The sequence below is a fragment of the Callospermophilus lateralis genome, chromosome 11 (assembly GCF_048772815.1).
Source record: "Callospermophilus lateralis isolate mCalLat2 chromosome 11, mCalLat2.hap1, whole genome shotgun sequence".
NCBI classification, from domain to species: Eukaryota; Metazoa; Chordata; class Mammalia; order Rodentia; family Sciuridae; genus Callospermophilus; species Callospermophilus lateralis.
Window position 1 is genome coordinate 5,963,627 of NC_135315.1, and position 15,278 is coordinate 5,978,904.

A 15,278-nucleotide genomic window follows, 5' to 3' on the forward strand; every position below is an offset into this window, starting at 1 on the left:
GGCACGGTGGTGCTTGCCTATTATTCCAGTGGCTCGGGAGCGGGAAGCTGAGGCAGGAGGATCACAGGTTCAAAGCCAGCCTCAGCAACTTGGCAAGACCTTGTCTCAAAATAAGAAAGGGCTGGGGATGTGGCTTCATGATTAAGTGCCTCTGGAATTAATCCCTGGTACCAAAAAATAAAAAGGACTAGAGGTGTTCAATTCCCAGTGACCCCCCCCCCCCCGTCACCAAAAAAAAAAAAATTCCTTTCCTTCAAGCTTGACATTTTGAAGGGCTTGCTAATTTTCTTTCAAGTTTGAGAGCAAACCACCTTCTTTTCCTCTAAAACACAAACTTTATTTGCCTATTTATTTATTTATTTTGCAATGCTGGAATTTGAATCCAGGGCTTCTAGTCTGCCCTACCTCTCTTTTTGACTTCTTATTTATTTACTTATTTTTAGTTTTGAGACAGGGTCCAATCAATTGCTCAGGCTGATTTCCAACTTGAGATCCTCCTGACTTAGTTCGGGGGTTTTTTATTTAAGAAAATACTCAAAAACTGGCATGGTAATCCCAACTACTCAGGAGAGGAGGCAGGAGGATCACAAGTTTGTGGCCAGCCCGCGCAATTTAGCAAGAGCTGGGATGTACCTTAGTGGGTCAGTCCCTAGTATAAAACAAACAAAAACAATAAAGACCGCAGTCATGAGAAGTCAGAATGCAGAAATTTCTAACAGCATCCCTTGTTGGGAGGGCTGTCACTAGGTACAGGAGGAACATGGATGTTTAAGAGCTTGTACCTCTCAGTCTTCATTTGTCTTCTGAGCTTAGAGGCCTAAATTTAGCAAACAGCTTGAGAATTCTTTCTGGAAAAAGGCAGACTCTAAATCTGAGTCAGAGACGAATTCATTTTGAAGCACCCTCAACTGGGCCATCCTCTATAAGCACAGATCCCAAGGCTAAAGAGGAGGAGGACCCAAACCAAATATTACCAAATTTTGTACTTAGCACTGGGAATTTCAACCCTCAGTGACCCTCCCTCAGAGACTCTCTAGCATTTGTATTTGTGTATAATTGTGGCAGGCTCTTTAAACCTGAGGGTGCTGTATACTCAAGCTAAGATTTTGTTTGTTTGGTCCCAGGGATAGACTGCACAGTGGTTGGTGTTTACTAGAGGCTCAATATGTATTGCTGGCCTGACAGTAATGAGAATTATGTGCAATGTAAAAAGCATTTAAACTGGGCTAGGGATGTAGTTCAGTGGTAGAGTGTTTACCTAGCATGCTTGAGGCCCTGGGTTTGATCCACCCCACTAAAAAAAAAAAAAAGTTTAAACTATTAAGGAAGGTTAGTTTTGAAACTATTTTTGTGTGTGTGGGATGGGTACTGGGGATTGAACCCAAGGGTGTGGCTTCAAAAGTGTTTTTGAAGGATCTATAGAAAATACTTACATTTTGAGTTGGGTATGGTTGCACATACCTGTAATCCCAGTAGCTGGGGAGACTGAGGCAAGTCAAATTTGAGGCCATCCTTAGCAATTTAACAAGAATATAAACAACTTAGAGAGACCCTGCCTCAAAATAAAAAGGCCAAGGATGTAGCTCAGTGGTAAAGTGCCTTTGGGTTCAATTCCCAGTACCAAAATCAGAAAACTCAAATTTTTTAATGTAGTCTAGCCTGACTTTAGTTTCTCCAGAAAACATTTCTTGGCATCCCTACTTAATGGACATTTAACTCATTTTTGTGTAGCTGGAATTAATCTATATTTGTTATATTTGCCTATTTTACAAAAGTATTATTTATTTGTGAATATTTTAATCATTCATGTTTATCCTTTGGATCCTGATAAGCTCTGTGAAGCTGAGGGTTTTTTCTCTTTCATGTGTGATTTCCAAAATACTCAGCAGAAAGCAGGGTTTATATTTGCTGCTTAACTGAAATATTGAGGCTCTCTATGAGACAAGAAATTTGGAAGCAAACTCTTCTAGGTGCCTAAAAATTATGAAGAAAATCTATCATGTCCTCCTTGCTCTTCATAACTGTTGTCCTTTGTTCTGTCCCAAGATAAAGCTACCAATCCTTCCAACCGCCAAGAGGACTGGGAATACATAATTGGCTTCTGTGATCAAATCAACAAAGAGCTTGAAGGGTAAGTCTCAGCACTGCTAGGGGGCAGGTGGAAAAGCTGACAGGAAAAACCCAAAATTAGCCAAGGAGGGCTGGCCAGGTAGGCCTGGATCAGTGCATTGACTATGGTCTCCTTGACCCCCAGGCCCCAGATTGCCGTCCGACTACTAGCCCACAAGATCCAGTCTCCACAGGAATGGGAAGCAGTACAGGCCCTGACGGTAGGTGTTCACTCTGAGTTGACAGCAGCGGCTCCTCACTTGCATGGGCCTTTTCTCATGTACCCATTGGGCCTTCCTCGGTGGTTCTCAGGGCTCATACCAAAAGGCCAGCAGAAAATTCTTGATACAGAATAGATGTGTCTAGAACATTTTCAGTCAGCCAATTCACAAGTGTGCATGCCACTGGGCCAGGCCCTAAGGCTTTAAAGATGACCGAGGTGCCACCTTTAGCAGCATGACTACATGGTTAGTGTAAGAGGTAGAGCTGCCAAGGGAGGGAACTCAGACCCAGAGCCTTGGGCCCAGCATGGGGCTTGGAAAGTCTTCTGGAAGTCTTGACAGTTAAGAGTTGACCAGCTGAAGAAAAATGAGGTGAGCATAGTGTGTTTTGTAGCTGAAAATACTGCCTGTGCCAGTGGAGGTATTACCTTGTCAGGTGAGAGTTCTGGGTGATCTTTTTTGAGATTAAGGGATTCAGGACGAGGTACTGCATGTCACTCCTCCCTAAACCAGAAAGCAATGAATTCAGGGGAACCCAGGATCCCCCTTGACTTCATTCATGTCCTGAAGAGGCAGAAGCTCCAGAGGGTGCTTGGAGGTCCATGTGCACCTGTCTACCGCAATCAATTAAGATAGTGATTCTTGCTGAATGTGGCACATGACTATAATCCTATCAACTCAGGAGGCTGAAGCAGAAGGATTGCAAATTTGAGGCCAGCCTCACCAACTTAATGAGATCCTAAGCAACCAAGTGAGACTCTGTGGCTCAGTGGTTAAGGAACACTGAGTTCAATATCTAGTACCACCTGCCCCCTCCCCCCCCCCAAAAAAAAGGTGATTTGCAAGATGGGCACTTTTGCCCCACAAGGAACCTTTGGCAGTGTCTCGAAATTTTTAGTTGTTGGGGGTTTAGGGATGCTATTGGCATCTAGTAGGTAGAGGTCAGGAGTGCTGCTAAACATCCTAGAATGCACTGGACAGTCCCCATAGCAGAGCAGAGTGACCAGTCCAAAACATCAGCCTTATATTTGAGAAATCCTGCTTTAAAGAAACAAGCCAAGATGGGGGGCTATGGGTTGTGGCTCAGCAGTAGAGCGCTCAACTCGCACATGCAAGGTCCTGGTTTCGATCCTTACCACCCATAAAAATAAATAAATAAATAAAATTAAGTTATTAAAAAAGAAAGAAAAAGAAATAAGCTAAGAAAAGGAGCCCCAGGCTGCATGGGGCACACTCCTCCATATAAACTGCAAGTACTGGTGACCATGGGCAGCACAAGGATGCGTAAATGGAGGGCAAGGGGAGGGAAATCATTTTGTCATCTTATTGGAAATAACATTATCTCTGTTGCACCACCCCACCCCCCAAAAATATTGGTTGCCTTGTGGAAAGAACTTTGGGCCCTGAGAGAACTATTATTGTACCTGAACCTGTTTTCCTCATCTTTAACACACGAGAACAGTGTGTTTGAGGAAGGCACCTTCCAGGTCTGGCAGCCAGGCTGTCTTGGTGTCTGGGTCTCAGGGTTTCTTACTGTAGCCCCTGTGTAGCATCCTTAGCATAGGTGCTGTTTGAGGGCTATGTAGTGGTAAGTGATCCTGGGGCTTGATCTGCACAGTTCCCCAAGGCAGAGTGCCCACTTCTTAAGATGAGCTCCTTCACCTAGAAGTATTTTCTCAGACAGTCTGGGTGCCAGAAGTCCAGGTGGTGCCTGAGCCCAGAGCTGCCACACCGAGCGCCTATCCTCTTCATGGCTACAGGTATTGGAGGCGTGTATGAAGAACTGTGGGAGGAGATTTCATAACGAAGTGGGAAAGTTCCGGTTTTTAAATGAGTTAATCAAAGTCGTCTCTCCAAAGGTCAGTTGATAGTAGTTCCTCCCTTATAAGGACTTTTTTTCTGTTTCTCCCCATATCCCATATTACTTTCTTTGCTCAGCAAACATCTCTGTGGAGCTAATCCTTCATGCCCTGTCCTTGCAGAGGTAGGCCCTGTAGATAGTGGAATGACTGAACAAACCACATGGCTGACAATCTCCTCTGACAGGCTCCCAGTCTATGTGGCAGGTAGTATGACAGCAGCTGTGCATATGCCCAAGAACATGGTCCTGGCAGTGAAGAACTCCATACTCTGAACACACAGCAGTTGTGGCTCTTCTGACTTACAGGGCTATGAGGAGCTGGCTGCCCTCATTGTTCAGCTGTCCAGGTTCTGTTGACCACCTCCCACTTAAAGCAGAGGGAACAATTTTCATGCAGTGACATTCTTGTCCTTTAAGATAAAATTAAATTAGCTAGGTGTGGTGGTACACACTTTAATCCCAGCAACTTAGGATGCTGAAGTCCTAGGCCAGCCTCAGCAGCTTAGAGAGACCCTGTCACAAAATAAAAAACATAAAGGGCTAGTGATGTAACTCAGTGGTAAAGCACCCCTGGGTTCAATCCCTAGTACTGCAGAAAACAAGATAAAATGCAATTGTGTTTCAGGTAGCTTATGTGTGAGGCTACAGTGACAAGCTCCTGGCTTTCCAACTAGCTACACAGTTATGCCATAGGGAGGTCTCTCCCCTCCCCTGTTCTGTCATACATCTTCACACCTGCTGGGCTTAAGTAGGCTTGGGAACTATCTAATAAGTGATTATGTTGTTGCTGTGAAGAGAGCCTAACTCTTTGCTTCCAAACTATAATTACTAGGTTTTTCCATTTTCTTTTGCCTCCTAGTACCTGGGGGACAGAGTGTCTGAGAAAGTGAAGACCAAGGTCATCGAGTTGCTTTACAGCTGGACAATGGCCCTGCCAGAAGAAGCAAAAATCAAAGATGCCTACCATATGTTGAAGAGACAAGGTACATATCTACCTTCTCTCAGTCTCAATGTGGTCCTGGAAGACTGGGAAGAGGAAGAAAGCACGAGAATGTTGAGGTCCCCAGACTCACTTTCTTCCTCCTAAAGAGAGTAGGGCTTTTGTTAACAGAGCAGGGATTAGCTGGGGTTATGGTGGGCTTAGGTATGAGAAACTGTCCTATTTCCTGGTCTTAATCATTTGATGTGGCCTTGATGTGTGAGGAGTAGGGACAACGTGACTACATCCTAGTGCATGCTCTGCTGCTTGTGTCTCCTTTCAGGCATTGTGCAGTCTGACCCACCAATCCCCATGGACAGGACGCTGATCCCTTCTCCACCACCTCGTCCCAAAAACCCTGTTTTTGATGATGAGGAGAAGTCTAAGGTAAAGAACAATTCTGGACCTTGGGATCTCTCAGTGAGCAGGTAGCAGCCAGGAGAAACATTTGGCTTGGTGCTGTGGGGAGCTCCAGGTTCTCCCTGGTGATGGTGAGTTGGGGGTGGTTACACAGTGCCGATTCTGCCTTCACTTTAGTATTCTTCTCTTCCAGCTTTTAGCCAAACTGCTGAAAAGCAAAAACCCAGATGACCTGCAGGAGGCAAATAAGCTCATCAAGTCCATGGTGAAGGAAGTGAGTGGTTCCTGGTCCTCTGGGTGTGGGTTGGAGGAGTGGGTGGCTCCAGAGCAGAAATCTTCCCTGGAACAGTTAGGCCATTTTCCCACTGCCACCAGCCTTCACCTGGAGCAACTGGGAGGAGAAGTGTTGTAGCTCCCTGGAAGAGAATGGAGTAGAATAGGGGAAAGACAGAGGGTGGGGATGTTGGGAGTGGGGCTTGTCACTGTAAAAATATGACTGTATGGTGGGTCCCGAGGCCTGTGGTCCCAGGAACCATGCACTGGGCATAGCCTTTTGTGCCATGGGGTAAGCAGTTACGTCTCCCCTCATGGGAGTGGGAAGACGGACCGTGTGAGCCTACTCTCTCCTGAACCCTCTTGGTTGAGGCAGGATGAGGCTCGCATCCAAAAGGTGACCAAGCGCCTGCATACACTGGAGGAGGTCCACAACAGCGTGAAGCTGCTCCATGAGATGCTGCTTCACTATAGCCAGGAGCACTCATCAGAGGCAGACCGAGAGCTCATGAAGGTAGGCCGCCATCCGCTGGAGCTGTCCTGTCAAGGGCACACTTACTGTTGATGGGCCTGTTTATCTGCATGACAGTAGGAAACTGGAGGGTGGTGCCCTGCCTTACACATGACATTAGCTAAAGTGCCCTAAATGGAAGAGCTGGGAGTGAACCTGAGTCTGTGCCTCTAGAGATGGCAGCCTTAGGGATGCTGATGCTAATGTTGTGGCCCAGGCTGTAACTGGGTAGACACTGAGTTCTGAGACGCATGCCAGCCTGGGAGGCAGGAAGGGGCTTGCTTCAGTAGCCAATGTGTAGGCTAGCTACACGAGGGTGTGCACTCTGGTCCCAGCTCTGTAACTGTCCCTGATACTTTGGGGAACCCTGCTTCATTCTGGGTATAGCCTCTGAAGCAGAGGATTCCAAAGGGCTTCTATACTTGTAACTTTGTCCAAATCTCTCTAGGAGTTGTTTGATCGTTGTGAGAATAAGAGACGGACGTTATTTAAATTAGCCAGTGAGACGGAGGACAATGACAATAGTTTGGGTGAGTGAAAAGGAAAACAATTGGCAATAATGAGCCAAGAATTTTAATAAGTGTGTGGGAGTTGTCATTGCCAGGAGTGACAACTTCTCTCTCTTCTGCTCTAGGGGACATCCTGCAGGCCAGTGACAACCTCTCCCGGGTCATCAACTCTTATAAAACAATTATTGAAGGGCAGGTCATCAATGGTGAGGTGACCACCTCAACCATGCCTGACTCTGAAGGTAAAATGTTATGGTTCCTCATTCTGGGCACCCTCCAGATAGCCTCAACTCCCCTCCAAGGAGCCCTGGGTACAGGTTGAACGTATGCAACCCATAGGATCTGAGGGGATTCTAAGCCATTCCAGTGGTCCTCCAGCTTCCTAGAGGTCTGGAGAGATGAGTGGGGATTCCCTACCTGCTTTATCCAGAATGTTCCCTGGAAGAAATGCCATTGAATTAGGCCCAAGGCTAGAGTGTCAGCTGTTATGCCCAGGGTCCTGCTCCTGTTGTTGCACAGCCATTAGATGATTCGATTATTCTTATTCCCCTTCTTTTGACCCATCCAGGAAACAGCCAAGGCACTCTCATCGACCTTGCCGAGTTGGAGACACCTAACAATTCATCCCCAATGTTGGCCCCAGCACCTGCCCCACTCCCCTCAGGCATCCCTGTCCTCCCTCCACCCCCTCAGACCTCTGGACCTTCACGCAGTCGCTCATCCAGCCAGGCCGAAGCTCCCACAGGGCCCAGCAGCACAAGCAATGCCCTTTCCTTGCTGGATGAGGAGCTGCTTTGCTTGGGTATGTCCTGGAGGGCAGCTATATGGGCCTTCTCCTGGTGGGTCCCTTAAAGAAAGAAAGGCATGTGGAATGAAGAGGCCCAGAGCCTCTGGTGTGTTTATTCGCCAAGTTCAGTGTCCCTCAAGGGCACCAGGGCTATCTCTCAGGGGATTCTGGGGTGGACATGGTGCACTCAAATCTTGCTCTGCTGCTCTTTCCTGGGCAACCTCTCATATCTGCATGTGAGAAAGGAAAAGGATCCCTACCCCTGGAGCTGGTGCTGGGCCCAGAGCCTCTTCTCATCCTATTCTTCTATATTCTCAGGCCTTACAGACCCAGCCCCTACTGCTCCCCCCAAAGAATCAGCTGGAAACAGCCAGTGGCACATGTTCCAGGTAGGGGCCTATTCCTGAGGATATCACTGAAGTACCCAGGGACCCTCACTTATCAGTATCCTCTCTCCTGACCTGTGCTCAGCTGCATTTAGTTGGAGCCTGGCTGTCCTTGCCCTCCAGAGCACTACCCTCTGCAGCTGGAAACATGTTTCTTCCAAGTACTTGTGTCTGGCCCTGTCGTTGGAGGGCACCTGGTTCAGCAGGCTGTGTGATAGGGTATGGGGGGATAAAGTGTCCCTGGTATTGGCAACAGGTCCTCCCAGCCCTTTGCTCACCTGTCATTTTTCTTGCACAGAATGAACAGTCCAACCTGGACTTCTTCTGCCCCAGGCCAGGGCCTGCCGTCTGCAGCTCCTCAGATGGGACCCTGCTCCCATCCTCAGCCCCTGCCTCAAGTACCTCCCAAGCTCCACTGCCACATCCCTTCCCAGCTCCCTTGGTCCCTTCCAGTGTACCTGCCCCCAGTGCAGCCTCCTTCATGTTCTCTTCTGGACTCACCCCAGCTTTGACTCCAAAGGCTGAACCTGTGGCCCCGGAAAGCCATGGCTCAACACTGGGTGACAGCACCCTACACCACCTGGATGCCCTTGATCAGCTTCTGGAAGAGGCCAAAGTGTAACGAGTGGGAAAAGAGGTGGGGTGGCTGAGGGTTGGGCCTAGTGTACAGAGCCAGCAGAATGGGGATCCTTTTGGGTTCTATCAGGACTGGAAGCTGGAGTTTGGGGTGGCTAAAGGCCATTGCTGTCCTAGAGATCTTTAGTGAGGGGTTGACCCAATAGCTTTGGCCCACTCTAATTTACTTTCTCTCCTGCTTCCCAGGACTTCAGGCTTAGTAAAGCCTGTCTCCTCTTGCTTTTCGCCTGGAACCACCGCTTCCCCACTGCTCCCCACTTCCACCCCAGCCAAGCCTCTTCTGACCTTCTCCACTGGGCCCGGCAGCCCTCTCTTCCAGCCACCAGCCTTCCAGTCCCAGGGCAGCCCCATGAAAGGGCCTGAGCTCTCCCTGACCAGTGTCCATGTGCCCCTGGAATCAATCAAGCCTAGTAGGTGTTGGGAGATGGGAGGTGGGGCCCATAGCCAAGGTGTTAGAGGTGTGGTGTGGTATTTGCATGTGCATGCTCAAACATGCTTGGAGCTGAGTGTCTGCTTTCCTCCTGTCTCAGCTTGTTTGTTGCAGCTGTATGACCTTAGGCCCCCCCTCAACAGAGGGCCTTTCCCTGACTCCATAAGGGAGCACTGTACTTAAAGGCCATATGTAGCCTTTTTGCCACCCACTTGACTACAGCAGGCACCACCGGGCTCCAGAATGTCTATGGCATTTGCTCTTATCACACTTAATATGCCTCTTCTTGCAGGCAGTGCCCTTCCTGTGACAGCCTATGATAAAAATGGCTTCCGCATCCTCTTCCACTTTGCCAAGGAGTGCCCACCTGGACGGCCTGATGTGCTGGTGGTGGTGGTGTCCATGCTGAACACAGCTCCCTTGCCTGTCAAGAGCATTGTGTTGCAGGCTGCAGTGCCCAAGGTACTCATGGACCCCTGGGTCTTCCAGAGACCAAAATTGCCTTTGTCTTGAACGAAGCTGTACCTTGAGGGCCTCTTGGTAGCCAGCAGATGGCAGTATGTGTGTATCCACTGGGACCAAACTGAGTTCTATTTTGGGTACCTGTGAACTCTGAAGAGAGTTCTGGAAGAAGCTTCTCTTTATTTTCAGTCAATGAAAGTGAAGTTGCAACCACCTTCTGGGACAGAACTCTCTCCATTTAGTCCCATCCAGCCACCTGCAGCCATCACCCAGGTCATGCTGCTAGCCAATCCAATGAAGGTGAGCAATGGGAGAACCCAAAGTCTCAGCTACCCCAAATTAGGATCTTGAGACAACCTCCCAGCCTGCAGTGTATCACCTACAACATAAACCCCTCCCTTTGCTGCCCCAGCAATAAGTGCCTCAGTGTGGGTGGACATGGTGGGTACAGGGATTGGCCCTCAAGCACAGAGGACCGTGAGAGGGTAGCAGGGAAGAAGGCATCCTGCTGAGGGACTCCCTGGCCTGGATCTCACCTGCTGCCCTCTGTCACAGGAGAAGGTGCGGCTTCGGTATAGGCTGACCTTCGCCCTGGGGGAGCAGCTCAGCACAGAGGTGGGCGAGGTGGACCAGTTCCCTCCTGTGGAGCAGTGGGGGAGCCTATGACCTCAGAGGACGCTGTGATCTCTACTTTGAAGCCAGGCAGGCTGCTTTGAGACGGAGAGGGCTCCAGTCCACTTATTGACGGCAATGCTTGTAGCTTTGACATGGAACAGGGGCGTTTCTACTGGGAGCCAAGCTGCAGCTGTGATAATCTCTCCTCCTTGGGCCCCTAAAAGGACCTGTTTTTATCTACCTGTGTGACTTGAAGTGGCCATATACCGTCAGGGGTGGGGAGTGGCCCCTGGCTTCACTGCTGTTCTGGGAACATGGGCTCCAGGCATGGAGTAGGTTTTTCCTTTCTACTGGCATTTCCTGGTGCCCAGGGGTAGGCTCTAAAGAGAGGCTTCTGGGCCACCTCAAGAACTAGGTCCTCACTCTGCAGAGGCATGGTGTGAGAGGCTGCTGCCCCTATTGCTTCCCCTGCCATTAGGCTATGCTGCCACCCTTAATGAGGTGGGCAAGACCAGTGGCCCAGTGAGGAGCTGGAACACTCCAAGTTCTCCACTCTGTCCTTTGTAAGCAGCGGCAACCTGCAGTGGCCCCTGAATGAGTTTTATGGTCATTCCTGGCAGTGGCAGACTGTCCTATGAACATCTCAGCAGGACATGGAACCCAGCCTAGCAGAAACCGAACTTGGCCTCATCACAGCCTCAACTAGGGATAGGAAGGAAAATGGAAGAGAACCAGTTTCCCCTTCAAAAGCAGGTACTGGAGCTTTCTGGGAAGAGTAAATCTCCTGCCATATAGACAGGCCATCCTACTCACTACCTCTTGCTTGGCATGAAATAAACTGCTATCCTTCCCTTAGAATCTCTGAAGGGGAGGACAATTCGTCCCAACCCCCTGCGTCATCCTGCTTTGGCCTTCCCTCTTCCCACCAGATGGTGTGTGGTGTGGCACTCATGGGTGGATCCAAGAGGCCTCAGCGTCAGGCACATTGCACTAGATTTATGTCCTTGTGTGTGGTACAGAAGCCCCAATGTCCCCCAGCTATGAAGGGGTAGTGTCCGCAAAATGTTGGGTCTGGAGGTGATGAGATGAGAGCCATGCTTGAACCAAGTCACCAGACCCTATTGCTTCAACAGTGCTCAGTCCCAACTGTTCCTGGGCCAGGGACACTAAGCCTCACAAGGCAACAGGAAACTGCCACCAGTTGCCACAGAAGCTGGGAAAGGTCAAACAGCTCAGTTGGACAGCCTCAGCTATCCAGCATCTGTGGGGAATGGAAGGTGGCACGAACTGCATCCCCTGGTCCCTCTGCCCGCACCAGGCTTCCTTGCTATATATCCAGAGGTCATCTCACCTGTCCGTCCCCTGACTGTAGCAAGCAGGTTCCACTGCTTCATCAGGACAGTTCAAAGTGAATTCTTTTCATAACTTAAGGAATAAATCCAAGAGCTTTTCAGAGACTGGCTGCTATAGCCCTGGGAATGTCCATGGGATTACTATGTGGACATGTACATTTATAATATGCTTTAGACATTAAAGTTATATGAGTGTTACCCGTTACTATTGAGGTCACTACTTCATGGCAAAAAGCTGTACTGAATGTACCAACTCCACTGCCCTTGTTTTGCTGCATGTTAAATAAAACCATTTTCACCCTACATGGAATCCTTCTAATAGAGACACCAAACTCACAGGAAGGTGCCAACAGCGAATTCCAAACATAGGTAGTTGCATAGCCTATGTGAAATTGTGTTAAAAGTCTGAAGCCATAAAGGGGAAAAAGAAAAGGTTGGATGATGGAGTTTTCCAGCTGATTTGAAATAAGGCAAGGTCTCTGAACCATAAGTAAAACACTAAGGGCTCTTGTTTGAATTTCCAGTTACAAGCAGAAAGACACCACACTCATCGTTCCTAAATTGGGGTGGCTTCTTTAAGGAGATAAAGGAAGACGGTTCCATGTCAAAGAGAACACAAGCCAGGCACAATGGCACACACCTGTGGTCCCAGCTACATGGGAGGGTAAGGCAGGAAGATCCTTTGAGTCAAGAAATTTGGGGCCACCCTGGGCAACATAGCAAGACCCACCTCAAGAATGAGAAAACATAAAACAACCATTTTCTTCATTTTTGTCACCTCAGGTTCAGAGTAGACATGAACAGAAACTCACTGGTGGATTATAAGAATTTGCCTTGTATTTGCAAAAGAAAATGTTTAATTATTTTTAAAAATCTATATATACATTGCCATATAGTTGCAGCAGCTCTCAGCGACCTCAAGAACCTTCCAGTGAGCCTTCTCTTATAATTGCCCGAGCAAGATTCCGGGCCAGAGCGAGTCTCAGCATTTCCACCTTAGTGGTTTCTATATCGTCATCCTGAAAAGCAGAGAGCCAACATGTGTTGCAGAAAATCTTCAAAGATACACAGAGTAAGAGTATGCAGAGGGCCACAATACAGCTGATCAACAGGGGGAAAACATGGACCACTGCCCCCTAAAATGTGGCACATCGACTACAGGCTAAGCAGAAACCAAGAGGCACATGTGCTAGACCAATGTTTTAGGGGGTACAGGGCAGGGGAAGGAAAGCCAGACAGCCATTTCCTGTCTTCACTGTGGAAGCATCAAACTTCTGGAAGCTAAACTGACCTGTAGTCGCTGGGCATCAGGCTCTGCACGCTCTGGCTTCCTTGAGGTCAAGTCCTCCAGACATCGCATCAGCTCGTATGTTTGTTCTGCTGAGAAAATCACCTGGGGAAGAGAAGCTGCTTCACTTAGCTGTTCTCCAGCCAAGGCCAGAGAAAGTCGGCACTCTGTGCCCTTAAGAGAAGTACTTTGTACATGGTGCCACAGAGGGTGGAGCAGCTTCAGAGTCTTGACATTCAGCCCTCTAAGCCTTCTACTCAGGCCCTGGACAGAGTGACTACTGGATTTGTAGCATGGATGCTTGGGGAGAATACACAGGCAAACAACTACATCAGAGAAAACATGAATATGGGCCATGACTACAGAACTAAGCTGTCAGGAATTACAAAAGGCAGAAAAGAAAATCCCCAGAAACTTAAGCCTTACCTGTTTCTGTTCCAAAAGGGGCAGGGCATCTGTGAGCAGAGTCATCCAGAAAGAGCGGGGCGCAATCTGGGAAGTCATCAGAGACAACAGGAGAGACGCAGCATCCCCAAAGCGCTTCTCTCCATATAATCGGTGGAATTCACGGTATTTTCCTGTCAAGAGGAGGAAAAACCAGGTCACCTCCAAGTTCCCAGGTGACATGTAGATCACCCAGGACCCAGACAAGAGGAAAGGGATCCTAGATCAGCCACTCCACAGAGCAGGGAGAAGTTTCCAGAGTTGTCTCTAAATTCACAGATCAATGATAAACAAATTCAGAAGTTCCAAAATACTGGCTTTGAAGAGCTTCCAGAGCCAAATATGGGAAACTATCAGCATCAAAAGAAGTCAAGAGTCCTGGATTATAACAGACTGATGATACTCCACAAATCCCCAATCCTACAAGTCAAATAATAAAGAAGGGAACACTTCCTTACAGTAAGAAACCAGCTAATACACAGGAGCAACAATTTAGAGGCAGAAGTATAGTGACGAAAAAGACATTCAAATCACCCAAACCATCTCCCCATCAATCACTAAATTACAGGGGAAAAGAGTGCATCACAGGAGCCACCCAGCCTACTCTACTCTAGCTACATGCTCAGAACACCACCAACAGCAGTAAGGGGACAGACAGCTCACCAATTCCATTCAAAACATCTCAGTGGCATTCCTGCCTCAAACAGCATTGAATCTAATCAGGAAAAATCTGATAAACCCAAACTGAGAACATTCTACAAGGGATGGGTCTGTGCCTTCAAAAATATTAAGATGAAGCTGGGGGCTGGGGATACAGCTCAGTTGGTAGAGTGTTTGCCTCACAAGCACAAGACCTTGGGTTCAATTCCCAGCACCAAAAACATGGGGAAAAAAAATTTAAAAAAAGATGAAGATGGGCAAAGTGACACAGCAGAATTACAAGTCAGAGATCAGCCTCAGCAACTCAGCAAGACCCTGTCCCCCAAAAACATTTTTTAGGGGCTATGGCTGTGGCTCAGTGGCAGAGCACTTGCCTAGCACATGTGAGGCACTGGTTCAATCCTTAGCACCACATAAAAATATAGGCATGCTCTCCATCTACAACTACAAAAAAAGAAAATTTTTTTTTTAAGGACTGAGAATGTAGTTCAGTGTTAAGAGCTCATGCATTCAATACCCAGTGTACCCCACCAGAAAAAAAAAAGGAAGAAGCACAAAGAGTCTGAGTGTGGTGGCACATGTCTGTAATCCCAGAGACTTGGGAGGCAGATCAGAAGTTCAAGGCTGGCCTGGGCAGCTTAGTGAGACCCTGTCTCAAAAAATAAAAACAGGTTTAGCATTGTGGCTCAGTGGTAGAACACTTCCTAGCTCGTGTGAGGCACTGGATTTGATCCTCATCACCATGTAAAAATAAATAAAGGTATTATGTCCATCTACAGCATTAAAAAAAAAAGGCTGGGGTTGTAGCTCAGTAACTTGCCTGGCAGTTGTGAGGCACTGAGTTCGATTCTCAGCTAGGGATGTAGCTCAGTGATATAGCACTGGTCTATCATGTGCAAGGACCTGAGTGCAATCCCCAATACCACACACACAAAAAAGCACATAGAGATAGGGCATAATGAAGTACTCCTGTAATCCCAGCTACTCGGGGCTGAGACAGGAGAATCACTTGAGTCCAGGAGTTTCAGGCCAGCCTGAACAAAATAGCAAAACCCATGTCTTACCAAAAAGTAAAAAAAGAAAGAAGCACTAAGGGTTTTGGGGTGTAGCTCAGTGTTCAAATTTTTAAAGTGCATGTCACTTGTGGTTCAATCCCCCTGCCAAAAAAAAAAAAAGGCATAAAAAAAGAGGCACTAAAGAAACATGGCAGCTAAATTTGTGATCCTGGATACAACTAAGAAAATTAATGGGGCAACTGAATACAATCAGAATGTGGATTATAGATCAGAATACTGTATCAAAAATGGATCTCCTGCCCCTACCTTTTTTAATGGTACTAGGGTACAGGGGTGCTTTACCACTGAGCCACATCCCAATTTATTTTTTATTTTGAGA

At 47.8% G+C, this 15,278-nt stretch overlaps 2 protein-coding genes across 10 annotated transcripts in view; one reads left to right on the top strand and one right to left on the bottom strand.

The window, feature by feature from the left end:
* Gga3 (golgi associated, gamma adaptin ear containing, ARF binding protein 3) overlaps positions 1-15,278 on the top strand; it is a 28,242-nt gene that overhangs the window by 5,746 nt on the left and 7,218 nt on the right. For 3 of the 9 annotated variants that reach the window (XM_076871023.2, XM_076871022.2, XM_076871025.2), the window contains 15 exons: positions 2,047-2,131; positions 2,255-2,330; positions 4,091-4,189; positions 5,051-5,174; positions 5,454-5,557; positions 5,724-5,804; positions 6,180-6,317; positions 6,763-6,844; positions 6,949-7,065; positions 7,392-7,625; positions 7,929-7,999; positions 8,295-8,614; positions 8,819-9,042; positions 9,355-9,524; positions 9,714-9,824. In XM_076871023.2, coding sequence (XP_076727138.2) covers positions 2,047-2,131; positions 2,255-2,330; positions 4,091-4,189; positions 5,051-5,174; positions 5,454-5,557; positions 5,724-5,804; positions 6,180-6,317; positions 6,763-6,844; positions 6,949-7,065; positions 7,392-7,625; positions 7,929-7,999; positions 8,295-8,614; positions 8,819-9,042; positions 9,355-9,524; positions 9,714-9,824 — 2,036 coding nt within the window. Of the gene's footprint in view, positions 1-2,046; positions 2,132-2,254; positions 2,331-4,090; positions 4,190-5,050; positions 5,175-5,453; positions 5,558-5,723; positions 5,805-6,179; positions 6,318-6,762; positions 6,845-6,948; positions 7,066-7,391; positions 7,626-7,928; positions 8,000-8,294; positions 8,615-8,818; positions 9,043-9,354; positions 9,525-9,713; positions 9,825-10,079; positions 11,795-12,015; positions 15,276-15,278 lie in introns of those variants that run through there. The other 6 variants (XM_076871024.2, XM_076871028.2, XR_013092713.2 and 3 more) reach the window with 5 other exon arrangements.
* Nup85 (nucleoporin 85) overlaps positions 12,276-15,278 on the bottom strand; it is a 29,684-nt gene continuing 26,681 nt past the window's right edge. Inside the window, exons 17-19 of the mRNA XM_076871029.2 lie at positions 13,206-13,357; positions 12,783-12,884; positions 12,276-12,510 (exon numbers count right to left, since the gene is read on the bottom strand). Coding sequence (XP_076727144.2) covers positions 12,409-12,510; positions 12,783-12,884; positions 13,206-13,357 — 356 coding nt within the window. The 3' untranslated portion in view covers positions 12,276-12,408. The remainder of the gene's footprint in view (positions 12,511-12,782; positions 12,885-13,205; positions 13,358-15,278) is intronic.